This window comes from Pongo abelii, chromosome 13, assembly GCF_028885655.2.
Source record: "Pongo abelii isolate AG06213 chromosome 13, NHGRI_mPonAbe1-v2.0_pri, whole genome shotgun sequence".
NCBI classification, from domain to species: domain Eukaryota; kingdom Metazoa; phylum Chordata; class Mammalia; order Primates; family Hominidae; genus Pongo; species Pongo abelii.
In genome coordinates this window covers 36090268-36118031 of record NC_071998.2, presented here as the reverse complement: position 1 = coordinate 36118031, position 27764 = coordinate 36090268, and the positions used below count along the sequence as shown (strand labels likewise).

The window sequence follows — 27764 nt, the reverse complement described above, 5'->3', positions numbered from 1 at the left end:
TCCCCCTAGAGTTTCTATTCATCATTTTAACCGCATTTCATCGATCTTGAGACACGGCTTTTGATATTTTATCACCTCAAGATAAATAGTGTTAGATGTCTAACAGCAGCGTTTTTCTAAGAGATACATGAAACAACAGTGAGTGTCAGAAACGATGCTGTCTTCCATGCAATGAAATTGTTGTAATAGGTGCTCAGTAAATGTTGACAATAAATGAGTGAATGAATGAAAATTATTTTATTTTTATTTGAGCTTTGGTTCTGCCATTTGCTAGCAGTGTAACTCAAGAGAAGCCAGTAACCCCCCTGAGCTTCCCTAATTCACAAAATGCCTGTCATGAAGTCGACAGCTTCCGGAGGCTGCGAGGCTCGCAAGAAGTGCCCACATAAATGTGCGCTTAGGGCGTGAATGCTCGCTCCCGAAAACTCCAACACAGTGAAAAGGCAGAAGCGGTGTTTTTCTTTTTTACATTTTTATAAGAATATATAAAAAATGATATAAATGGAAATTTAAGGTAGTGGGGGAAGGCATATATCTACGTTAAAAGGCAGGGCATTTTTAAAAGCTCTATTTTCTAGATTAAAACTACGAAAGCGGGGTGGGTTGTGGTGGGGGCAGTTGTGGCCCTGTAGGACCTTCGGTGACTGATGATCTAAGTTTCCGGAGGTGTCTCAGAGCCTCTCTGGTTCTTTCAATCGGGGATGTCTGCAGAGGGCAGAAAGAAAACAGGCGTTAGAAACCTGGGGTCAAAGATGTGCGGCACATCCCGCCCTCCTCTCTTGCCGTCCCTACCGACATTGAAATACTTATGGACAAAGTTCTCGCAGTGGCTTCATGTGCATGTACCCGCCGCCACCGCTCTCCCACACCTCCCTAGTCCAGCAGCTGGTCCACTGCCCGCCTGGCTGCTCCAGGCGCGCCGACCGCTCAAGCGCTCCAGGTCCACCCGGCCGAGGGCAGAGAAAGCGCGAACGCGCGGCCCGCAAGGTTGCAAGAAGAAAACGAGTGTTATATAATGAGTCTCAGTGGTTGCTCACAATGCCAGGCGCGAAGGTGTGAAGATGCGGCCTTTCTCTTCCCGCATCCCCAGGCATCTTTTGCACCTGGTGCGGAGTGAGCCAGCCAGCTTGCGATAACCAAAGGGCGCCTCAGGCTCTGGCGCTCCTCGGCGGAATCCCGTAGCTTCCCTACGCATGCCTGCTTCTACAAACCCACAAATAGTTTCCGATCATTTCTGAAACAAAATGGATGCTCATTTATTCATGTGATCTGGCTTCTGCCTTCCTCTCTAATCTCGTTGCGTGTGGGCTCCAGCTCGCCGTTCGGTTCTCCCGAGGCAGCATTTACACTTGAGAGTCTCAAGATTATTTTATTCCTGAGGCAGCATTTGCACTTGAGAGTCTCAAGATTATTTTATTCCTGAGGCAGCATTTGCACTTGAGAGTCTCTTTTTACGTTTATTCCTGAGGCAGCATTTGCACTTGAGTTTCTTCCTCCCGTAGCTATCATTAGATTCTCCGACCACTCTTTAGCTTCTCCTCCTATTCACACTTCATATTTACCCATTGCATTGGTTTTATAAACTCGCTCTCTGAAAATAGATTGTTATCTTCCTTAACGTCTGTTTCCCAGGTCGGGCACGACAGCTTGGGACTGTAATCGCAGTACTTTAGGAGAGGAGGGGGGATGATCGCTTGAGCCCAGATAACATGGTGAGACCTTCGTCTCTATTAAACAAACAAACAAACAAACAAACAAACCCAGGCGTCGTGGCGTGCACCTGTGGTCCCAGCTAGTCGGGAGGCTCAGGTGGGAGAACCCCTTGAGCCAGGGAGGTTGAGGCTGCAGTGAGCTGTGATCGCGCCACTGCACTCCAGGTTGGGCAACAGATCGACCCTGTCTCCAAATGTAAACCCCATGAGGGCAAGACTCTTGTCTGGTCTCATTCACCTTGGCGTGCCCACCACCTAGAACAGGGCTGATCATGCAGTAGAATCTAACCATATAATTAATTGTGCTTGAAGAGGGGGTGTTGGAGAGTAAGAGAAGGAAGGGAGGAGGGAAGAAATGAAAGACTTGTGTGTTTGGATTAAATATATTAGGTTTGGTTAAGAGTCGTTCAGTTTATTCATTTGCTTGTGGCCCAATTCAATAGTTTTACTCCCTCTCCCACTTGGCTCCTCCGGCTTTTTGCTCAGCCCTGGAACTGCGCTGTAATTGGCAGCTCCTTCTAAATCGGGACCCGGATGCTAGTTGTAACTGGAGCCGAAGTCTCCTTCTTCACCGGGACCTGGATGCTAGCTGTAACTGGACGGAATTGGGGGGGAGAAGGGCCGAGTAAAGAACTTCGCGTCTTTAACTTCGAAGGTGATTTTGCGTTCTGTATTTACAGCATCTCCAAGCAGAGGGCTTAGAGCTAACTCTCCACCCTGTCCTCCCTGGCTCCCCTATGGCCCAAGGAGCCCAGTGTCCCTGTTCTGGGCCAAAATAAGATGGATTTCATAATCTTCAAGGTCATGTTTTACCTTAAATATTCGTGTTTATTCCCGTGTACTGCTTCATATATCTATTTTATTTTAAAAAAAAGTGTTCCTCCCCCAGAAACAATTGAGTAATGTTGGCACTTTCAGCAGACAGCTGTGGGGGTAGGGAACTGGGGCCATGGAATGGGGGCGGAGGGAGGATGCTTTGAGATCACAAAGGGAAAGGCAAGGGCAAGGAGGACCATAATTCTACCTTCATCGCTCAGCGATCTCTTGCACAAGTTTAAGAGGGAAAGGAGAGGGCCTCTGTCTGCCATAGAGTGCTGCAAACTCCGGTGCACAGACTGCCAGGGTCAGCGAAGTCTCGGTCCTGATGTCCTCAGAACCCCCTGCGGCAGCTCTGGAAAACTCTACCGCATAAAGCGGAGGGTCAGATTAGTTGAGGAGGGTCGGGTTAGTTGAGTTGGGCAGAAGAGCCGAGATCGAGAGATCTCCAGATGATGCCACGCACAACTGGGTTTGGAAATCCTGAGGTTGGTCCAGCCAGCTTGGTATGCAAATGAGGAAACAGACCTGGTAAGTGGATGCAACTGGCCCTAGTTTGGAGGAAGAGGGGGCACTAGACCTCTAGCCTCTTGAGTCTTTATTGCTCCGCAGTCTAGGCCTAGAACTAGCAGAGGGTAGGTGTTTGGGTGGTGGTATGCTTTGGGAAGTATAATGTACAGAATGGGCTTTCACGTGCGCAAGTCCATTTCGGGGTTATTTCCCATTTGCCGCCCTGGCGGGGCAGAGCGATAGGGAGACTCAGGCCATCCCACCGATTGGCGCGTGAGCTGAGGCAAGACCCGAGACTGGTCTCCCGGGCTGAACTTTCTGTGCTGGAAAATGAATGCTCTGAGTTTCGGAAGCTCTCAGGGTACAAATTCTCAGATCATCAGTCCTCACCTGAGGGACCTTCCGCGGCATCTATGCGGGCATGGTTACTGCCTCTGGTGCCCCCCGCAGCCGCGCGCAGGTACCGTGCGACATCGCGATGGCCCAGCTCCTCAGCCAGGTCCACGGGCAGACGGCCCCAGGCATCGCGCACGTCCAGCCGCGCCCCGGCCCGGTGCAGCACCGCCAGCGTGTCCAGGAAGCCCTCCCGGGCAGCGTCGTGCACGGGTCGGGTGAGAGTGGCGGGGTCGGCGCAGTTGGGCTCCGCGCCGTGGAGCAGCAGCAGCTCCGCCACGCGGGCGCTGCCCATCATCATGACCTGCCAGAGAGAGCAGAGTGGTCAGAGCCAGGGTGGGGGCCGGCATGACGGAAAGGAAGCTTGTGTGAAGCCCCCTCACTGCCAAGCAGACCAGCACACAAGCCCCAGGTGTCTAATTACCCCTACATTTGCTTCTAGTTTCCAATTTCCTTCTCGAGTTCTCTATCCATTCTTCAGTACACAATGAATTCCATTATATCCTCCGAACTTCTGCGGAGCTGTCGTCACAGGCAGAGAGCACTGTGAGGCAGGGGCAAAATAGCAAAGGGGCAGGGACAAACTGACTTTTACTCCAGGCTAACTTCCTGTATTTCCCCTGAGATACAACTACTGAAATTTCTTCCTGAATTTATGTTAGGCCTGGAGATTTTTTTTTCTTTTTGTTCACTGCTGTATATCCAAGCGCAGAAGTGGTAATTGTTAAAAAGAGAAAACTTGTTTGTTTGTTAAGACAAATTCTCACAAAACTTTTAAGTTACCCTTAGCTTCTGGGAATGTTGAACTTCAATTTATTTTTCATTATATTAGCTTTAAAATTATATATTGGCATAGTACAGTTGTATATATTTATGTATACAATATGACGTTATGATCTTTGAACACAATGGGGAATTATTAAGTCAAGCTAAGTAACCTATCCATCATCTCAAATATTTGACGTTTTTGTCAAATGAGAGCATTTGGGATTTACTATTTAGCTATATTCATCATGCTGTGAAACACATCTCAAAAAAAAAAAATCAAACTAATTCCTCCCATCTTAACTGAGGCTTTGTATCTTGATTACCATCTCCCCATTCCTCCCACCCCCCAGCTCCAGTAACCACCATTCTACTCTTTACTGCTAAGAATGTAATTGTTTTATATTTCACAGATAAGTGAGAACATGTGATATTTGTCTTTCTGTGTTTGGCTTATTTCATTTAGCATAATGCTCTCCAATTCCAAAACTTCAATTTCTTCAAGTATAAAATAAGAAGGCTGGTCTAATTAGCCCTAAAATTCCTTCCTGTGGTAGGCTGAATAATGCTCCCCCCAATGTCTATGTCCTAATCCTCAAAAACTGTTAATATATTAACTTATGTGGCAAAAGAGGCTTTGCAGATGTGATTTAATTAATGGTCTTGAGGAAGATTATCCAGAATTTTCAGGGTGGGCCCAACATAACCCCAAGTGTTTTTATTAGAGGGTCACAGTCAGAGAGAAGATATAAGAATGGAAGCACAGGCCACAGAGAAAATACAGGGACCATGAGCCAAGGAATCTGATGGTCACTAGGAGCTGGAAAAGACAAGGAAACAGATTGCTCCTTAGAGTTTCCAAAAGGAATGAAACCCTGTGGACCCATTTTTGACTTCTGATCTCTAGAACTATAAAATAATAATTTTGTGTTTGTTTTAGCTAACACATTTGTGATAATTTGTAACAGCAGCAGTAGGAAACTAAAACACTTCCCAGGTTTATGATTTGAGAGTTCATTAAACAAGAGATCGTCACCTCTTTGGTTCCTAAATCATCTTGGAAACAAAGCCATTTCCAGAGAGGAATTTTAAAATACTGTCTGCAGTCACAGCAACCTTAAAATTTGAGTGTTGCATGGTGGAAGTAGACAATTTATTTTAGGATAATTGTTATTTGTTATATTAGTTTGAGGATGGTGGTGTTAAAGAGGAGTTACTTATTTTTAGGTACATTTCATACTAAACACAAATTGCATAATTTGCCTAAATCAAAGAATTATACTAAATTATATTATGGTTAATTAAATCCTGTCCTGAGAAAGTGAAACTGACTCAGTTTTCAAAGAGACAAAGAGAAAGTATAAGCAAACCAAATTGCAGCTACAAAAAGAAAGACAAAATGTTGCAGTATATTTATTGTTTTGTGTATTCAGTGAAGTCCTTCATCTTGGTCATAAAACTAGCCTTAAAGGTTTTTCTTATATTTCATAGTATGAAAAAATCTAAAAAGTAACCCATATGTAAATATTTAAATCATGATAGAAATCCAAAGCAAAAAGAAAATGAATCAATTGGATTAAAATGTGTAGGATGCTTAAACCCACTTAATAATATATTAATATGAATTTAGTACTTTAAAATGTTATATAAATAAATGTTCCTATATTAAACACCAATGTAGTTAGGATTCTAAGCCAACATCATTTCCCCTTTTCTACATGCTCTTCTCCCTTCTCCATTAAAAATTGTCAAAACTATCCACTTTTGTTTTTCCTTTTTGTTTTTAAACAAATAAGGTCTCTTCTAAGATACTGTAGGACTACAAAGCCAAACTCCCGGGTCCAAGCTGTTGGCAAAATTTTAGAGATGCTAAGTTACCCATGTATTAATTACTTTTAAATCCTCCCCTAACTCTCTCACAAAACAGGAGTAGGGAGAGGAGAAACACCACTGATCAAAAATGAGGAACTGAAAACTCTATCACAAATAAACGATATCAAGTAAGCTAAAGATAGCAAAAGAGCAAAAATGTTAATAGATATTCCCAAAATGGTAACTACATATTACCTCTGGCACGATCACATGAATGTGGCTCATTATTTCCTAAGTTCCTACAGCAAACATATATTTATTTGCCCTACTCAGTTAAAAAGAAACACAATATGTAGTTGCTTCTGAATAATTTATCTCTCTCTCTCTCTTTCTCTCTTTCTTTCTTTCGACAGTCTCACTCTGTCACCCAGGCTGGAGTGAAGTGGCTCCCTCTCGCTGTTCACTACAACCTCAGCCTCCCGGGTTCAAGCGATTCTCCTGCCTCAACCTCCCGAGCAGCTAGGATTACAGGCGCCTGCCACCACTCCCGGCTACTTTTTGTATTTTTAGTAGAGGCGAGGTTTCACCTGTTGGCCAGGCTAGTCTAGAACTCCCGACCTCAGGTGATTCCCCTCGCCTTGATCTCCCAAAGTGAAGGGATTACAAGGCGTGAGGCACTGCGCCCGGCCGCTTCTGAATAATTTCGATCAAAATTTATATTCGATATTTATTACAACATACACCACAGATTTCCACTGATAATCCCTCCTAGTAAGAAAGATAAGCTCCATCCAGGTATCTGTGAATTGGGGGCTAAGTAGTCCCAGCACATCTTACATTTCTTTAAAACTCCCTTTTTATCCCAAACGTTCGTAAATTTTGTATCTGATAAAGAGCATACTTCCATCTAATACAAATATGTTCCCCCCTTCAGATCTTCGCAGCATTCAAGAGATCTGCACGCGCGTGGCTCCTCATTCCTCCTCCTTGGCTTCCCAAGCCCCCAGGGCGTCGCCAGGAGGAGGTCTGTGATTACAAACCCCTTCTGAAAACTCCCCAGGAAGCCTCCCCTTTTTCCGGAGAATCGAAGCGCTACCTGATTCCGATTCCCCTGCAAACTTCGTCCTCCAGAGTCACCCGCCATCCCCTGCTCCCGCTGCAGACCCTCTACCCACCTGGATCGGCCTCCGACCGTAACTATTCGGTGCGTTGGGCAGCGCCCCCGCCTCGAGTAGCGCCCGCACCTCATCTACCCGACCCCGGGCCGCGGCCGTGGCCAGCCAGTCAGCCGAAGGCTCCATGCTGCTCCCCGCCGCTCGCTCCCTGCTCTCCCCCTCTCCGCAGCCGCCGAGCGCACGCGGTCCGCCCCACCCTCTGGTGACCAGCCAGCCCCTCCTCTTTCTTCCTCCGGTGCTGGCGGAAGAGCCCCCTCCGACCCTGTCCCTCAACTCCTCTGGAGGGACCGCGGTATCTTTCCAGGCAGGGGGACGCCGTGAGCGAGTGCTCGGAGGAGGTGCTATGAACTCCGAGCACTTAGCGAATGTGGCACCCCTGAAGTCGCCCCAGGGTGGGTCTCGCCCGGGGGCACCAGCCGGAAGCAGCCCTTGCCAGAGCCAGCGTTGGCAAGGAAGGAGGACTGGGCTCCTCCCCACCTGCCCCCCACACCGCCCTCCGACCTCCCTGCTCCCAGCCGCGCTAACCCGCCTGCCAGCAAAGGCGTGTTTGAGTGCGTTCACTCTGTTAAAAAGAAATCCCCCCTCCCCGCCCCGTTTCCTTCCTCCGCAATACAACCTTCCTAACTGCCAAATTGAATCGGGGTGTTTGGTGTCATAGAGAAAGTATGGCTTCTTCTTTTAATCATAAGAAAAAGCAAAACTATTCTTTCCTAGTTGTGAGAGCCCCACCGAGAATCGAAATCGCTTGTACGACTAGAAAGCGTCCCCCTATCCCCTCAACCCTTGATTTTCGGGAGCGCGGGATTCACTAAGTCAGAAACCCTAGTTCAAAGGATTCCTTTTGGAGAGTCGGCCTGCTCTCTCCTTCCCCGCCCCTTCCCCTCCTGCGTGTAAAACGGCTGTCTGGGGCAAGGGTTTTTCAGACGTGTACATTGCCTGGTATAAGAGCAGACTCTGAAAAGATGAGGTTTATTTAATACGGACGGGGGAGAATTCTGCCTGTAGGCAGATAGGAAAATGGGGAGGGAGTCATTGGAAGGACGGACTCCATTCTCAAAGTCATAATTCCTAGACCAGAAAAAGTGCTGAGTGTTCTGGAAGCAGAGTTGCAGTGATCCAAAGACCAGCTTTACACACTGTCCTGTCTCCTTCACACTTCTCACATTTCTCTTTCCTACTGAAAATACCTTGCATTTTTCTTAATTATAAAGGGGGAAGGGAATATGAGTGCCCCCTGCTTTATAGGGGTTGTTGTGAGTTTAAATGATGTATTAATACATATAAGCCTTAAGAACAGTGCCACACATCCTAAGCTAATACCTGTTAGCTCTTGAATTATCCGCTTTGAGGATTGGCTTGCAATCTTGTTTTGAGGCATAGAAAGAAAATACTTTGGAGCAGGACGCGGTGGCTCACACCTGTAATCCCAGCACTTTGGGAAGCCGAGGCGGGCAGATCACCTGAGGTCAGGAGTTCGAGGCCAGCTTGGCCAAAATGGTGACACCCTGTCTCTACTAAAAATACAAAAATTAGCTGGCCATGGTGGCGCACGTGTGTAATTCCAGCTACTCAGGTGGCTGAGGCAGGAACCTGGGAGGCAGAGGTTGCAGTAAGCCGAGATCGCGCCACCACCCTCCAGCCTGGGTGACAGAATGAGACTCCGACTCAAAAAAAAAAAAAAAATGCTTTGGATAGAATTATCACTATTACATAAAAGGAAAGTCCGGATGCGGTGGCTCACGTCTATAATCCCAGCATTCTGGGAGGCCGAGACAGGCGGATCACCTGAGGCCAGGAGTTCGAGACAAGCCTGACCAACATGGCGAAACCCTGTCTCTACTAAAAAATACAAAATTTGCTGGGCTTGGTGGCGCATGCCTGTAATCCCAGCTACTCCGGAGGCTGATGTAGGAGAATCGCTTGAACCCAGGAGGAGGCGGAGGTTGCAGTGAGCCGAGATCGCGCCATTGCACTCCAGCCTGGGAGACAAGAGCGAAACTCGGTCTCAAGAAAAAAAGAAAGAAAGAAAGACCAAGAAGACCCTACTCCCTGAAAAGATTATAGGCACCCTCCACCACCCTCACTTACAAAGAAAAGTTAAACAGCACTAAAGAGTATAACAAGCACAAGGAGGTAAAAGTTCTAATTTTTCCTGTGACTACTACTTTTTAAGCTTTTCAAAAACATGTACTACGTTTTAAAAAATGGATTGCTCAGACTTTGCTGATGGCTTAAGCACATGCTTAACCTGCCTACTGGATAATCCAGCTCTGTTTAAAAGTTATATTTCAATCCCTGGTTGACTTAAACCTTGTAGACCCAGTATATCTTGTACTTTTAGTGTCTGCTTGATTTTAAAACATGTAGTTTTTAAAATGAAGTTAATGAAAACAATTTGGGATGTCAAGTATGTTATTAAAATCTACAATGCATTACTGTACCATTTATATTTTCCTTGGGATACCTCTCAATTAGCTGTGTAGCAATGATATGGAAAATTCAAACTATCGATAAATAAAATTATTTTTGTTTAGTTTAAGGTATTTTATGATGCAGGAGGAAGAAAAAGTGGTTGCCAGGATGGGAAGGAGGGAACACATTTCCATCACTAATACAATGGTTCTTTTTGTTTGATTGTTTGTTTTGTGTGTTTTTTTGAGATGGAGTTTCGCTCTGTTGCCCAGGCTGGAGTGAAATGGCACCGCACGATCTCGGTTCACTGCAACCTCTGCCTCCCGGGTTCCAGCAATTCTCCTGCCTCAGCCTCCCTAGTAGCTGGGATTACAGGCGCATGCTGCCACACCCAGCTAATTTTTGTATTATTAGTAGAGAAAGGGTTTCACTATGTTGGCTAGGCTGGTCTCGAACTCCTGACCTCAGGTGATCCACCCACCTTAGCCTCCCAAAGTGCTGAGATTACAGGCATGAGCCATTGTACCCGGCCTACAGTGGTTCTTAATGGGGGTGGGAGAGTGGGAAGAGTAGGCTCCTTCAAGAGTCTGTTGAAATACCTTCTTCTCAAAAAAGAAAGTATGTAATGATTTTTTTTAAAAAGATGTGTTCGCTTGCACATGTATTTCTAGATAAAACTTTCAGGGAATTCAGGGATTTCTCTGAAACTCTACCATGGATTCCTACATCAAGAACTCTTTCAGCTCTCGTGAAAAATATATATAGCTATTGGTGAAGAAGATGGGAGATGCAACCATATAAAAACAACATTTGGATGCATTATAAACAGGTGTAAAAGTTGATTGCTTTGGAAATACCAAGAACAAGTTTTAGATATGTATATCTCATATCATGCAGTAGAGCTCTGGAAGGATTATGGCATCCTTGGGTGGGGCCATTTTGCTCTAGAAATTGAAGTCCATTATCTATTATAAATCTTATGTAGGGGGGAGGGGGGAGGGATAGCATTAGGAGATATACCTAATGCTAAATGACGAGTTAATGGGTGCAGCACACCAACATGGCACATGTATACATATGTAACAAACCTGCACATTGTGCACATGTACTCTAAAACTTAAAGTATAAATAATAATAAAATTTAAAAAAATCTTATGTAAATAGTTAATAATAGTGGGAAAACTCCTAGTTTTTCTGTTAAAGAGCCCACCATGCTCCCAGTTTACTCATACCTATCGACCTGAGGTGCAAAATCCTAGAAAAATGAAAATATAAAGTCCTGGATCTTGGTGCTCCTTATGCCAGTCTCAGATTTCCTATGTGCAAAATGGGATTATAATATATTTCATGTGGCCATAAAATATGATAATGTCCAAAAGCTTTTAATGTAAAAATTTACTATATTTACTAGAATTTACTAAAGTTTGTTGGTTATTGTTATTATTCTCACACTTACTTTTCCTCTTTCCTGAGAATGCCATTCTTTTTTTAGATTTGCACTGCCTTCGCAGTTTTGAAAATTCTGCACTGTGAAATTTAAACCCGTCTTAATTCTGATCAGTCTTATAACAAAAAAAGACTACCACCTGTTCGTTCATTCAACAAGCTCAGAAACTAAGGGCAGACATGGGGTGGGGGTAGAGGGGAGTAGGTCAAACATAGTATCTCTAGAGTCAGACTGCCAGGGTTCAAACCTCAACTGTTCCACTTATTGGTTCTTTAACTTTTATCAAAGTTACTCAACATGTCTGGGCCTCTGTTTTCTCATTTGCATGATTAGGATAATAACTGTACTTGCCTCAAACAGTTGTTTAGGGATTAAATGAGGCATGTATTGCTCTTAGAAGAGCAAAATAAAGCACAGAATGATACAAGAAAATGAAAAGGGGATCAAACTCATTCTCATTTGTCTCTAGTAGGCAAAGCCTTCTGGATGCTGAGAGCTGATCCCAGTCTTGAAGAATGATGTGAGAGTTTAAAGATGGAAAAGAAGGAGAAAGATATTCTAGGCAGAGGTAAGAGGATGTGCAAAGGCATAGAAGTTTAGGAAAACTGAAAGTAATTCATTTAGACTTATTCCTGAAAAACAGCCTGTGAAGGACTCCTCAGAGAGTCAGAAGAAAAACTAGGATGATGGGATGGCAAGGAAGTGGGGACACTGCATTGACTACTCTTTCATAGCTTGGTTGTGATAGTTCAAGGCCCTATGCCATGAAGTGAGGCAGATGGAAGGTGGAAGAGACCTGAGCACACACATACCTGGAAGGCCAAGTGAAGAGAAGGGAAAGTTAGAAGAGAATAAAAGAAAAGTTAAGTACACAGGCAAGATAGGACATTTTTGAGGATGCGAGGTCCCTCAAAAGTAATGAAGAAATAGAACTCAAAGTACAGCGGTGGTTATAGATTTTGTCACAAGAGATACATAGATTTGGGAGGGAGAGAAGGTCAGAACAGGGAGGAAGTTGAGGCACTTCCTTCTATGAATGAGGAGGTTAGCTTGTTTGCAGAGTGAAAATAAGATGGTGGGTTAGGAAGTTTGAGAATCCTAAAGGTTTGGAATACCTCTTATAAGTAGAGAGGATGGGCTGAGTAAGACTCAGACAGAGAAGCCTTTTGTTTTGTTCTTTAAAATCAGACTGGAGAACCCAGCTAGGGTGGAGATCATGACACAGTAGGGACACCTGATTACTTTCTTTAAACTAAAGAAAGCCCTGCAGTGGTGCTACTACTTCAGCAACCCTACGAATCAAAGACTAGTCATACTAGATGTGAATATTAATTCAACATATTACCAGAAAGACACAGAAAGATACTTGAGAAGGTAGTGTTCCAGAGTTGGGTTCTGGTTCTGACGTGGCATCGTAGGATTGGCAAGGTACGATATGCACATATTTCATGGGATAAGCAAGACGATTTTGTTAGGAAAATAAAGGGAGTTGAGGCAATAGCTCTACACTGAGACCAAGTGAGTTCTCATGTATCTAATGAATTATTTTTTGACTGCAAAATCTTTTGAGATTATTTCTAGATTCATTGTCCATAATTTTCAAAATGGGCTCTCTCTTGTTCTATTCTTTACGCTTGAGGTGAGATAATACACATATATTTCTTTACCAGTTTCAATATTAACATTATTATTAAAGATAATTGTTTTAAATATAGCTTGGTGTTAAAAATAAAATATACATAGAATATCTCTGGGGAGATACAGGAAAAGCTGTTACCTGTGAGGTAAGGAAATGAAGAACTGGGATGGGCATGTGACTTACTTTTCACATTCCATGATTTGTATTGTTTGAATTTTGTACTATGTACATGGCTGTTCTAATGAATTAAATAAACATAATAAAACTAGTAGACAAATAAGTTACTTTTATTAGAATCATCATTCATAACTTTATTTGAAAAAGAGTAACTGAGTACCTAATATATGTCAGGCACTCGGCTTAAAGTTGTCAATATTAATTAAGAAAGAAGGTTTCTTAGTCAAGAGCATGTATTGGTAACAACCATCAATATATTTGCTTCTCTGCCAGGCGCGGTGGCTCACGCCTGTAATCCCAGCACTTTGGGAGGCCGAGGCGGGCGGATCACGAGGTCAGGAGATCGAGACCATCCTAGCTAACACGGTGAAACCCCACCTCTAGTAAAGATACAAAAAATTAGCCAGGCGAGGTGGCGGGCGCCTGTAGTCCCAGCTACTCCGGAGGCTGAGGAAGGAGAATGGCGTGAACCTGGGGGGCGGAGCTTGCAGTGAGCCGAGATCGCGCCACTGCACTCCAGCCTGGGCAACAGAGCGAGACTCTGTCTCCAAAAAAAAAAAAAAATATATATATATATATATATATATATTTGCTTCTCTGGAGGAGGAAGGTGGTCTTGAACTGGAATGAGCTCTTGAGTGGAGCCTACAGTAATCATTTGAGGAGGGAAGACTGGGGTGATGCATTCTGATAAATGACACCTCACACTTGTGTTACCAGGAAAAAAAGATTTCAGAGTCTGGAGAAGATCCCATAATTAAAGAGAATTCCTTAGGAAGTAGCTTATGAGAGCAAGATATATGCCCTGTAATGGAGCTCCCAGGTACAGCTGTGTTAAGCCTTCATAGATGAGTTCTAGAATAGGATATTGGGTGCAATAGATAATTATTCGAAGGCAAAGGCAATGGAGGAATAATTCCATGCATCCCTTTAATTTAGAAAAGCAATAATGTAAGGAAATTAGAGTCCTTGTCCTAGCTCTACCACCTACTTTGTTACCCTGAAAAAATGACTTTTTTTTTTTTTTACTAGCTTCAATGTCTTGATCTACAAAATGGGTATAATCACAAACATGTAAAAACAGATTGTGGTTTAGCCTCGAAGTGCCAAAGTGCTCCTGAAGCTGCCTCGGATAAAAATTCTGATAATCAAGGTCCAATGTGGGTGGTAAGAGCATTTTAAACGGGAAAGAAACACTTTCTTAGGTAAATAATTGCAAGGTATTTAATTATTTATGTTCCACAAGGAAAAAAGATAGCTTCAGCATGAAAGGGAGACCTCTGAGAAAGTAGAGCAGACCTCCAAACAGATTTGCTAAGAAAAAACAATGTGTCCCTGGGAGTAGATCTCTAGAAGTTTCAAAACAGAGGATGTTTCTTTCTCCCTTTTACTATTCTCTATTTAATTAAATTCAATATAGCACAATTATTTAGTATTTGCTATAAGGAAGGTACTCTTTTAGAAACTCTGTGCTATCTTCGCTCATTCAGAGTTACTGTAAAATTTATCTTCCTACTCAAACTGAATCTTAGTAAGGAATACAAAATGCAAAATTCTTTGATGTGTTGTAGATTTAACGCATAAGTATAGTTAAGTCAGAATTTTCAACCTTAGTTTCCAAAATGTTAACTGGGTATAGAATTAGCATTACCTAGTATCATCTTCCCAAGAATATTTTGAAGGAAACTTAAAAGTATATTACTTATTATATGGCAGGTGTCTTTTCTAAATTATGTGCAAAACAAATGTGATTTTAAATCTATGTGAGAAATTTACTATTAAAATATCTCTAGGGTGTACTCTTGTGAAATGAGGAATCTTTGCAGCTCATGGAAACAATTATTCCTTAACTTTTTTGTAAATGTTTTTTACGTTGATAAATTACTTGTGGCAAATTAGTTATATCTATTTGTAGCTATTTGATCAGCTGAGAACACTAAAAGATTAGCACAGTATGTATGTATGTACATACTATATGCACATATTTGGTATATATGTATACTATGTACAGCACAGATATTGAGAATTGGCCTCATCCTGAGGAACAAAATAAGTAATAAACATAATTAGAGGAGACAGGCAGAAAGAAATAGAGATAATAAAAAATTCATTAAAAGTTGCCAAGAAAATAATGGCTATCATTTTTTCAACCCCAACTATGTGACAAGCATTAAGCAGTTTTATATGTGTAATTTATAATCCCACAGCTGTCCCATGGGATAGAGAGTATTATTCTTTCTTCATAATGCAGACAAAAAAAAGGCTCAGAGTGTTTAAGTAATAAGGAAAAGAAGATAAAGTTCAAACTTAAGATTCTTAGTTCTGTTTGAGAGGTCCTCACTCTCCCTACTACAATATCTGTTTTCTTAATGATAATTTATCCAGTATATTGTGGACAACTCATCAATGCTTCCTTTTCTTTGAGGACTCTGCTTTACAGCAAGTTGCAAAACCTGGGCCAAGATTACTGACTCTCCATTTTCAGAAACTACTGTGCTTCTGTGATTATTCTTCAGTAGTAATATATACTGATAGAAATTTGGAACTCAAAGACACGCAAAGTCCCCTGAAAGTCACTTAATTCAGTCCCCTCATTTTTGAATGATTTGCTTTCCTGATTAAAGCTCACATATTTAAAAATAATTAAGGAATTAGCTGCATATAGAAAATGAAAAACTACCCCACACAAAGCAATAATTATTAACATTTTGAAATACTTCTTCCTTTTTCTTTGCTTAATCTTTACATTGTGAATATTATGCAATTTTGAAATGAGCTTTTTCTAACTTATTACAGCATTTTCCAAACTTCTCCAAAAACACTTCATAAATGCTACTTTTAACAGCTGTAACACATCCCACTGGAAAAATAGTTATAATTTACTTAATGATGTCCCTGTTGTCAGATATTTAAGGTGTTTCTAATTGCTACTAAAAATAGTATTGCAGTTTTTCAAAGGGTAGAAGGCTCTTGAATATATTGCAAAACTGCTTTTTAAAAAGCCACCATTTTGATTTATAGATAACAAAATGGAGGAGTGGTACATATTGAGGAACTATGTAGCTATGGTTACTCAGCTAATAAATGTTTGCTGTAGCTGTTGAACTCAGTTCCTCTCTCCATTCTCCATTCTTTCTATGGCCACAGCTACTTAATTGGACTTAATGTGGGTGGTGGGAAATGCCAACCATATCCTTAATCATAATTTTGGAAATGACACATATGCAAGTGGGACAAGCGTAGTCTTTAAACTTAGATAGAACTGACCTCTCATTTACAAGCTCTGTGGGCTTGAATAAGTTATGTAAACTTTCTGAGCCTTTATTTCCTCACCTCACAAAGTGGGGAAAACAAAATTTACCCCATAAGGTTACTGTGAGGAATAAAGAATGTCAGATATATAAAAATCTGGGTGCATGGTAGGCTCGCAATAAATGGTGCTTTTTAATTTTTTGAGAATATATATGACATTTATTATGAAGTTATTCATTTAGGTCATCAAAATAAATGTCCTTTTGAGTAATTTTTCATTAATTCCTGTACATTCTAGCAGGTATCTGTGGTTTCAACAAGCAAATTCTCTTCTAAAAGGTATGATGCTACCTCTGAATTCTAACCCTCTGAAAAAACAGCTTCTTTGTAACAAAGTTTCCCATGTTATGACAGAAGAATTTCCAAAAAAAACCCCTCATTAAATCATGAGAAGTGACACTGGAGAGTGTCACTGTGTTCAGTGTTTCCTCTGCATTCATTGCTACCCACCTCCACTGCTTGGAGTCCATTTCAAGTGGAAGGTACGATGGAGAAACTACAGTTAAAACTGAGGAATTGCAAAATTTACTTTCTCTAAACTACTTTTCCTAACCTCCCTCTTTTTCATTCTTGATAGGACAGATTTTCCCCTCTCAAACATGCTGTCCTTTTAAATTGCTAACACAAGCATATAAAATATCTCATTTCTGCTTATGCTGCTGATGTATGTATGTGCTGTTAGAGTTCTGAGATAATGTTGAAAGTCACAGATAAATAATAATGTATTCAGTTTTCACTCCTGGGAGTGGAGGTTTAATATTCATGTTTCACTGATAGGTTTAACAATGGTTTAGGATACTCTAATTTCAGGGGGACCATCTACATGGAAGCTTTTCTCATCAAATGGAGAATGGTTGTCCCCCTTTTGCCCCTCTAAAAAACTATCCTTTAAAAGTAGCTTGCTTTCTTGGGACTCTATAGTCTTACTGTTATGTTCAATTTTCTGTGTCCTTTCCTGAACTTAGGAGAGTTCTGAAGCCAATCTCCCCTCTGATATTATTAAAGATTGCAAGAAAATTTTCTTGTGTTAGACTATTCTTCCCCAAATCACATTCTTCACCTGATAATGTGATTCAACTCCACTCAAGGGAATCAACTTCTTGATGAAATGTAATAAACTTTGATTAAATAAGTAAATGCTTCCTATTCATGTTTTAGCACTTTTCACATACAGATTTAACATTTCCACTCATGTTTTCCTTTGAGTCTCTGGGTTGAGGGTAGAGTTTTATCTTTTGTGTTGTTACAGTTAAGATGATAACTTCCATAATTAATTTTTCAAAAAGGCAATGATAACAGAATATACTGTATGTTTACTCTGTACTGATTTAAAACCCCCAAGTCAATTTGGCCTTAAGAAAGCATACTATTTAGTGTATTTTGTGTTATTCTTTGGTATCCTACTTCTAAATAACTTCTTCACATTTGCATAAAAATAACTGAAGGTCACCCTCCAAGGTAGGCATTTTGAACGTCTTAAGGATGACAGTAATGTTTCTGCCTATCATTCCTTTCATCACACAGACACACACACATAATTTTTTATACTAAAGAATTTTTAGAAAATTGTTTTGGTCAAAACTGTTGATTCAGATATTCAGACTGTGACAACCATTCTGAAGGAATTAAAAATCCAGTTATCTTCAGTGATTCCTTTGGAAATTATTATTCTGGGTTATTAGATAGATAGACTAATAACTTTTTTCCAGTTTTCTAAAGCTACCTTGATTTCCTGCCTTAGAAAACAGGGGTTCACAAACACTGCTTAATATCTCTTTAATGATTATGAATACTGGAAGAGCTTAGAGGCATACCCTAAAGGCCACCATATAGAGCTTCTGTACAGATGTGAATTTAAAAGTATGCAAATTTACACTGATTTTACCTAACACCTTGGAACATACCAGGAGTCTGAATACATAGATATATTTTTATTATGATATGTATATTTTTAAAGTGGAGTTTAGAAATTTCTAGCTACACTGAAAAATTATAATGAAGTAGGTATTTACTGTATAAAACTAACGTGCTTTCTTAAGGGCATAGTTTAATTAGGCACTATAATAACTGACAAACGTATGCTGTTCAAAAGTTTACAGTGAATCTTCACATGTACTGTTTTATCTACCTCTTATTACGGGACTACCATAGGGTCTCAGGTTTACAGATGAGAACATGAAAGCACTGAGAGTTTCTCATACTTCATTCTGGTACCATGACAGCTAATAAGTAAAAGAAATAGAATCTGCTCACAGGTCATGTGAATGCTAAAGAAAATAATCTTTCAACTGCATGCTTCAAGTGGTTCCTGTGCTGGTGAATAGGTATCCCACTTATTGCTTTTAACTGAAGGTAGGAATAAGTAACTTATATGTACAGGCATATGAGAATTTTTCATCGGTTTTATTTTGGTCAAAAAATTAATTTTTGAAAGATGTTAACCTCCTTTCAACCAATAAATATTTACTGTGACTTATATGGCTGATGCTTGAGTATAGTAGAGGCTCAAAGGGGTTAAGTGACTTTCAAAATAATAATTAACTAAAAGAGATGGAACTGAAACCATATACATATTTATAGCACTCCATGGGCAACCAAGTTCAACTATATATGAATTACTAGTCAATGACTTTTGGCAGGCCATGCAACCTATCTGAGCCTCAGTCTCCAGATCTACGAAATGAAAAAATGAAACATCGAAAACATAAGGATATTGTGATAATTAAATTAGATAATGGAAGTTGAAGTGTCCTATTATTGTTAAGCTCCTCCTAATTGTTTTTGAAGAAAATGATAACTTTACCATGTGATTTAGGAAGAAAGTTTCAATAAGCTTCTTTTAAAAATTAAATGTTAAATATAATATATTCAACTTCAACTATTCAGCATGTAAATTGCATGGAGTAAAATTCAAAGTGTCTGATGTTGGACATTTAACAATTAGATTTTCAATTGGGGGAGTCATTGTTCTCTAGATAGCTGCTGTTTCTTTAAATTGGGTGAGAGAGTTATACAATTGCTGAGTCAGATGATCTGGCAGTCTGAAAGAGAATGAGAGCAAGAAAATGGTGGCACTCGAGAAAAGAAAGCAAAACAAGCTTTTTCCTAATACATCAGCAAAGTCACTGGTGTAATATTAGACAAATTGTAGCTTAAAAGCAGAAAAATGATCATTTGAAAGGCATGATATTTTAGTTTTTCTTATAATTGTTACTTTTTAGCTTACATTTTTCATCTATATTTCCCCCCTCATCACTGTGCTTTTACAGAGACATAAAGACCCATCATTTTGTCCATAAATGCTTTATTCTGTTATGGCTACATTTTCATGCAATCTTGCCCCGATCTTAGATAAGCACAAGCTAAACCTGTGAAACACTGTGCTTTGATTTTTCTTTCTTACAAAATTTTAAGTTGTCATGTTTATTACGAGCCTGGTCTGGATCATAAAATGAAAGAAACCCCTTATTACAACACACACACACACACACACACACACACACACACACACACACACACAGAGATCCATTCATCCTGCACAAACAGAAGTAAGTGTATATAGTGTTTTAAAAAGACAACGTATCTTATATAGCCTATGTGGAAATTTTCTGTCTGGTTCTGTAAGCTTTAAAACACAAATATATCTTGTTATTTTTTTTCTCTCAAACTATGTTCTGATTGTAAAAATGTGGTATCTACAAGACATTCTTTTCCAATTCAGACAAAGGGTCACATAATAATAAAGGGTCTCCTTCATTTGGTGAAATAACTCTTCCACTGATTACTCAGACTCTCCTCCCTGGGATCCAGTAAACTGACTCTAAACTTAAAATCTTACCTAAAATCCTGGACCTCAATTCAAAGATAAATAAGCAGAAATAAGGTTTAAAAAGTAAAATTGGTCATATTTGTCAAATTGTGTCCCAATGGGCCACTTGTAATAGTATCTCCCTCAAGTGTTTATTTAAAATGCAGATTTCTGAGACCCACAGCAAATCTGAACCAAATTTTCTGAATGTGAACCCCAGAAATATGTATTTTTGAAGGCAGCCCAGGTAATAATGCTGTTGTTAACCTTTGCTATACTTTTAAAATTTCTAGTTACTCACATAATTCAATTAAGAAAGCAAAGGCTTTTTTATTTATGTTACCTCGATTGTACGATTTTATTAGTTTCAATTTGCTTAAGAGATTACATGTCTTTGTTCATGTCATTCTGAACCTCTATAAAACCTTTCTCTCTTAAAAAAATCCTACTGCCTTCACAACCATTTAAATAATTTATGATATTTTATTTTGAAGGTGAAAGAGAAAACTGAGAAATAGTTGAAGAATTAAAAAATCCTTTGTGATAACATTGTTTATATTTTCATGAACAAAGCCAATATGTCATAAAAATTAAAAATCAACATACTATTTTTTGAAAGGACCTCTGATGCTTTGGGAATTTCAATCCTGTAGTTGATGGCTTTCACTTTTTTTTTCCTTTTATTACTTCTTTTTGATTGTATAGTTCTGCCGAAATGCAACCATCATTCCAGGGCTCATGAATTAAATGAATGCACTAAGAGACACTGACAAGCACTCAGAATTTCTTCAACCACCCTTTTTAAAAAACAAATGCTAATTGGACATAAAGATGAGAACAATAGACATTGGGGACTACTAGACGGAGGAGAAAGGGAATGAGCGAGGGCTGAAATACTACCTACTGTGGGTACTGTGCTCACTACTTGAGTGACAGATTCAGTCGTACTGGAAACCTCAGCATGGTGCAATATACCTTTGTAATTAACCTGCACATGTGCCCTCTCCTCCTAAAATAAAAGTTGAAAAAAAATCTACGAGGCACTATATTTTTAAAAATACCACTATGTACAAGGCACTGTGCTATATCTGGAACTACAAATATTAGTTAAATAGTCCAAGACTCACTGGGTTCAGAGACTGTAAGTATTTGCCATTCCTTTTAGATGGAAACGTTCGTTGGTCCACCAAGCCCTATCTTTCTGCACTTTGGAAATTCTCCCTCACTTTCTTCATAATGCCGTCCTTGACTAATTCTCCTCTAGCAATACTATTGGTTTTGTATGTGATTTAAAATCATTCCTGTAATTTCTTCTGTTTAGATGGCTTCGTACATGAGATTCACATTCAACAAATAGAAAATAAACGCTATTGACATTTGGTAGCTTCGACAATTGTAAACACATGTGGGTTTGCTGAATACACATTAAAATAGCATGAATTAGGATATGGTGAATCTGTTGAGGTCCCAAGTTGGTGGGTTGTTCTAGGAAGAGTCAGACCCTTTAAAAGGATCTTTTATCATCTACCAAACAAATCCTTCATTTATTAATTCCCAAGGTTTTCTCCATCGGTTGGCTTACTGTCATGGAAATTGATCTTGTTTTAATAGCTACTGACTTTTTTTTATTCTAATCAATGATTTCATTTGAAAAGAAAATTTTCAAACACGGGGAAAGCTGCAATATAAGAAAAAAACAATGGAGAGACATCATCACTGGAAAAATACTACGGGCCACTCTCTATACCATCCTGCACCCCCAGATGGAGAAACTGAGGGAAGGCGTGGCCTTTCAACATTCTTGGGTCTCCATCTGGCTTGGAAGGGAACGAAATGGCTGTCAAGAGTCTCAGAAGCGCACTTTCCCCGTGGTTCCTCCGGGTAACCCTGACTCACTTCTCATCTACCCATCCCCTCCAAAACAAGGCCTAGCCAGTGCCAAGCTGGAGAGGTGACCCAGAGTTGCCTTCTGTCATGTCCTGCCTTTCGTCTCGAGTCCACTAACCCCACTCAGACTCTGTCTGCTCCCACCCCCACCGCGGCCAGTGAAATCCCAATCGTCTTCCACGTGGAACCCCAGGTCCACAGTTATGATAACGGATCACATTGCTCCTGCGGAAAGTGCGCGCGGTGGAGTGGTAATTGGACCAAGCGTCTAAATTCTTGATGGAGGACCTCGTTCCAGCTGCCAGTTAAGCCTCTGGGATCCGCAGCGTCTCTAGGAATTGAGAGAGTGGGGAAGTTAGGATCCAGGAGGAGGATGGTGGGGGCTGCGGAGTGGAGGAGCAGCGTGCATCTCATCTCTTGTCGTCGGGCGCTCTTTGGGGTCCAGGGCCCTTGCACCCCCAGCGTGGCTCCGAAGGCGGCGAGACCTGCCTGAAATTGATTGGAGGGGACTAGAGTGTGCTTGTGGGGTGGGGTAGTGGGGGCGGAGAGAAGGGATCCCAAGAAGGGCGCCAACTGCTGTGACCAGAGGCCTAACACGAGGCACCTTGGAAACAGGTATAGCTACGGATTTATGGGTTTTAAAATGGAACTTCTTGGTGAATGGACATAGCGTGCATTACACAGTCTGAAGTCACAGCCCTCGCAGGTTTTCCCAGACCTTAAAGCCACGTTCTCGTGTATGACACTTAAACAACTCAGTTTCCTTATCTTTCCTCCCTCCCTACCCACCTAAGGCTAGAGAAGCTCTTAGTTCATCCACTGTGTAGGATTGTTACCGTGTCAAAGGCTTTGGAAATGTATATTTTACTGATGATGGTCATAGCACTTTGGAAAATTCAAAAGTGAAACGAAGAAAATAAATATCACCAACTTTTCCCCAACCCCTCTCATCCTGAGGAAACCATTATAACTAATTTGGTAAAGAGAGAGAAAGAAAGAGAGAGAGAGAGAGAGAGAGAGAGAAACTCTTTACTGTTTTGAATCTTGCTTTAAAAAAACCTGACTTTATGATGCAATCATTTAACAGTCTATGAAATATTCTTCAGATACCTGATGATCCAGAATGTAACTGTACCATAATTTAACACTTTATTGCTAGAATTTTATGCAGTTTTTGATTTCTTGCTGCTACTTATCCATCTGTATTAATCTTTGTCAGAACCTTTCTTTCCTTAGGATGATGCCTGAATATAAAATAGCTGAATGAAAGTGGATGGGTTCATTTTAAAATACAAAATTGTTTTTCTTGATGGTGAGGTGTTTAAGAGGTGGATTAATCTCATTGGGCAACAAATAGAGAAGATATTAGTAGTTAGGTATATGAGAATCAGAATTCAGATAATTTGTCTTAAAAATTCATATTCAATGTAATAATTTTATATTTAGAAAATGAAACTGTACCCATTGTTTATATAACTTAAACTGCCGAAATAAAGCACCACAAAAACTTTTCATCAGGTTGGTTTTTGTATCAGGCTGGGCTTTGCAGCAGATGGAGGGGCTAGGGCAAGCTTGTCCAACCTGTGGGCCCGAGGGTCACATGCAGCCCAGGATGGTTTTGAATGCCACCCAACGCAAATTCTTAAAGTATCATGAGTTTTTTTTTTTTTTTTTTAAGCTCATCAGCTATTGTTAGTGTTAGTGTATTTAGTGTGTGTCCCAAGACAATTCTTCTTCTTCCTATGTGGCCCAGGGAAGGTAAAAGATTGAACACCCCTGGCCTACAGTGTTCTACTATGAAGTTTCAGTTTTAGTTTGGCCTAGAATGTTTTAGTACAGAAGGCAAGTGAGATTTTCTCTGTTTCTCCAAGGACTTTTGAAAAAGTGTAAAAGCACTGGGCCCACTGTTCAACCTTGCTATAAAAAAGTATTTTTGATACCATTTGTATTACTTTACTAATAGGAGTTGTTCATATGTTGGGAAAATGGTTTAGCTTAACTCTATCACGGTAGTTGATAGTGATGAACTAACATGGAATAATAGATCTGTAAACCATCACAGACGGTAATAGGCTATGTTGTTGCTACCTTAGGATCATAATGGACTTTCTAAAATTCAAGAGTACTCAAAGAAGTGAAATGAATATTAAGCCTTGATTTCTGAAAGGGCTATGGTTCACTTGGAACACAATACAAACTGTGAATCATGTACACATTGGGAATAATGGTTTATGCTAACTGCACAGTGCTTACCTTGAGAGGACTCTATGCTATTAAAGAAAAAAATAATCTGAGCCTTCTGAAGTAGCTATAAACAAATGAATATTTAACTTCATAATAAAAATATGACTATTTTGTAAATGCACCAAGGTAGAAGTAACAAATCAACTGAGGCAATTTATCAGGTTTCTGTGGTTAAGAAACTGGTAACGTGGAATTTTAGTATACATATTTCCAGTCATATAAAAATAAAAAGTCATAGTAAACATATTTGCAGAAACTTAAAAAAGTTAAAATAACATCTTATTTGCAATGATATTAAATAATTCATACAAGTAATTTTTAGCACGTGTGCCTCTCAAGGAATTGTATGAATCCTAACATAATTAGTATCCATATATATTCCCAAATCAATATAACCGTGGGCATAAAATATATTAATGTGAAATATATAATTACATATCATTATAATTAACACTGCTAGATTTTATATTATGTATATCATTTTACATATGAAATTGGAAAATCGCATATATTTCAAGACAAACATTCTATCCAAGCTGTGTGTTCTATCTTCAGAAACTTCGTGAAGATTGGGCTTTTCACATACGTCCTGAAAACTGATTTATACCTAAATAACAAAAAATGATCTATTTCAATGAACCTATCATTTAAATATTTTTGCATTTCATGCATATACATTAACATACTATAAAATATTTTCTCTAACTTAAAATCACCACAATGTTATGTTTTATAGGCCTAAACTAAATAATACATAATTATGGCATTTATATACATTGACATGTTCTACTGTTACTATAGATTTCCAGAGGCAACTTAAACAAATGATGTTATATAGAATAATATTAACTAGAGTAATAAATATTTTTATATAGACAATAATATTAAGAACTATATTCATACAGTTACAGATCACAGTGGCTAAACTTTTGCTGATACGGATAAACCACTGTTGAAAAAAACAACAACCAGGGTCTTGTCAATGTTTCAAAATGAATTAAAATCAAATCCAGCAACAGGCCCTGAAATCCTTTATAAGCTCCTTTGACTAAATTAAAAAAATTAACTTGCATAATATGAAAAGTAAAAAAATAAAATGTGCATTTATCCTATAGATTATAAATTTTTGCTAATAGAAATTGAGACACTAAATTAAACACTGATAGTTTTAACAGGTTTATATTTCCATGTCAGAGAGACAATTAACATTGCAGTAAAAAAATAATTACCCCTCCGCTGGCCTTTGCTTTTTGAAGCTATATATTCCTGGCGAAGCATACCACAAGGACGGTCATAAAAGTGAAGCCTCATTAAATTACTTTTAGACTTATTATACAAGTTTTAATTAGCATTGTACATATTTTAACTGTATATATATTCTTTCAGTTTTCCTGGTTATAGGAAATTACACTGGCTGTGTCAACATTTGTCAATGTGAGGACAAAACTACCTCGGATTCTGTTTTTCAAGAAGTAGGCCTCATTTTTAAACTGTGCTAACTGTCGTCTGAGATGACTAAAATATTATCAGTTAGGATTTCTCAGGAACAGTTCTACAGTTCTGTCGTTTGTTAAACATACGAGCATTGTCCCGAGCAGTTTCAATCACTCAGGCCGCCGGACCTCTACCTCTAACTCACAAAGAAAGCCCATTTCCCTGTTGGCTGCAAAACTCCCCCAAGAAGCAAGTGCTTGCTCTTCGCAGCAGTAACTGATCCTACGATCCTTGTTAGCATTTCAGGAAGTCGCTGCCTGCGTGCCCCTTCTCTCGCGGGTCCTCTACTCTCCTGGAAGGTGAGAGAGGGTGACCCCGCCGGGAGGCTGGGGAAGAAAAAGGCCGCCTCCAGAAAACTTAGATAGATGGTTAGCAATAATTCTCCCCAAGGAGAAAGAAAGTATGCTTGAAATACACCTTTCCTACCGTGTGTGTGTGTGTGTGTGTGTGTGTGTGTGTGTCTTAGTCATTCCCACCCAGGATATTCGGGAGTCACTGACTTCTGAGGTGGGTTTGGAAGCTCTGTTCGCCTCAGTTTCCCACGATTGAGGGGCTGTGTGAAGGGAGGTCCAGGTTCAATGGTATTGCGAGAACCACATGTCTAACTCGTTGTAACCCGAATGGGGAAGCCTCCACCGCCGGTTATCTCCTCCTCCTCCTAGCCTGGGCTAGAAACGAATTATCTGTTTACGAAATCACACCAAACAAAACAAGTGCCGAATGTGCCCCGGACTTTTCGAGGGCCTTTCCTACCTGGTCTTCTAGGAAGCGGCTGCTGCCCTAGACGCCGGCTCCTCAGTAGCATCAGCACGAGGGCCACAGCAGCGGGCGCCCCTGGCGCTGCCCACTCCCCCGCGAGCCGCGGGATGTGAACCACGAAAACCCTTACTCGCGGCGGGCCGCACGCGCGACGAATCCGGAGCGTCACCAAGAACCTGCGCACCATGTTCTCGCCGCCTCCACTGCCGAGCTCGGCAGCCGCTGCGCCGCCCTTTGGCACCAGAGGTGAGCAGCGCCGCTCCTGCCCCCCTAACTGCAGACTGGGACCCACGCACCGCCCCCTGCCCATCTCCGCCCCGCAGGCGCGCACCCGCCTTCCCTGAGCGCGCCCGCCCCCCACCTTCACCCCCACCCCCACCCCCACCCCACCCCCACTCCCACCCGGACCTCCAAGATCTCGGAACGGCTCTGAGCCCTGCGCACGCGGGAAGGGCTGCCGGAGGCGCCCGTAGGGAGGCGCGCGCGCGGGCGACTCAGGGCCCGCGTTCCTCTCCCTCCCGCCTACCGCCACTTTCCCGCCCTGTGTGCGCCCCCACCCCCACCACCATCTTCCCACCCTCAGCGCGGGCGCCCCGCGGTGACGGCCCAGGGGCCGGACGCCTGGAACGCAACTCCAGACAGCTCGCCCCCTAGCTACATCCGTCACCTGACACGGCCCTACCAGGAACAGCCGCGCTCCCGCGGATTCTGGTGCTGCTCGCGTCCCCGCTCCCCTATTCCCCTTATTTTATTCCTGGCTCCCCTCGTCGAAAGTCTTCCATTCTTCAAACTAGATTATTTAAAAATGAAAAAGGAAGAAAGGAAAGCGAGGTCATCTCATTGCTCTATCCGCCAATCAGGAGGCTGAATGTCAGTTTTGAACTAAAAGCCGCTCCGCTCCTCTTCTAGATTTGGAAAACAAGCGAAATTAAACTAAACCGCTGCACGCCTCTGATGCGACATCTGGACACTGCGTGGCGCTGGCGCTGCCGGAGCTGCGGGCCCGGCCTGGCGCCGGACTAGGTAGGTGGAGTCGCACCGGGGGTCCCAGCTGGGTCCGGGCGCCCCTTCCCCTCCCATTTGCCCGCGTCTGCGAGGGCGCCTAGCTGGGACAAGAACCGAGTCCTTTGTGTGTAGCCCATTTTTATTTTCGGTTTTAACCTTCACGACAGCCGCGGAGCATCTGAGCGCTTCTTCCTCTTTCCTCTTCCCCCCGCGCTCCCCTCCCCCGCGGGCCGCTCCTCTCCTGTTGCCGCGTCCTGGCGTAGAATGGTTGTCTTGGCGACCGTTGGCCGCAGCCGCCTCCACGCTCTGCCCCGCGCCCAGACACCCCGACACCCCTTGATCCCGCCGCCTAACTCCTCGGCGTACGTTCTCTCTCCGGTCTCCCCCTCCATGTCCC

At 41.5% G+C, this 27764-nt stretch overlaps 2 protein-coding genes across 9 annotated transcripts in view; one reads left to right on the top strand and one right to left on the bottom strand.

Moving 5' to 3' along the window:
- Positions 1 to 214: 214 nt before the first annotated feature.
- Positions 215 to 27146, bottom strand: CDKN2A (cyclin dependent kinase inhibitor 2A). Of its 8 annotated transcripts, none has more exons than XM_063714179.1 (3): positions 27045 to 27083; positions 3429 to 3735; positions 215 to 705 (listed from the first exon to the last, which is right to left on the bottom strand). In XM_063714179.1, the coding sequence occupies exons 2-3, from the start codon at positions 3730 to 3732 to the stop codon at positions 692 to 694; spliced, it is 318 nt and encodes a 105-aa protein (XP_063570249.1). In that variant the 5' UTR covers positions 3733 to 3735; positions 27045 to 27083; the 3' UTR covers positions 215 to 691. The 8 variants fall into 8 exon arrangements, with proteins under 8 accessions (XP_063570249.1, XP_063570248.1, XP_009242657.1 ...); XM_063714178.1 differs by lacking the exon at positions 27045 to 27083 and adding an exon at positions 26771 to 26853; XM_009244382.4 differs by lacking the exon at positions 27045 to 27083 and adding an exon at positions 7184 to 7720.
- The window catches only part of LOC100936862 (ubiquitin-like), an 18495-nt gene continuing 17150 nt past the window's right edge, over positions 26420 to 27764 (top strand). The window contains exons 1-2 of the mRNA XM_063714180.1: positions 26420 to 26608; positions 27272 to 27385. The gene's annotated coding sequence lies outside the window, so the exon portion shown is untranslated. The remainder of the gene's footprint in view (positions 26609 to 27271; positions 27386 to 27764) is intronic.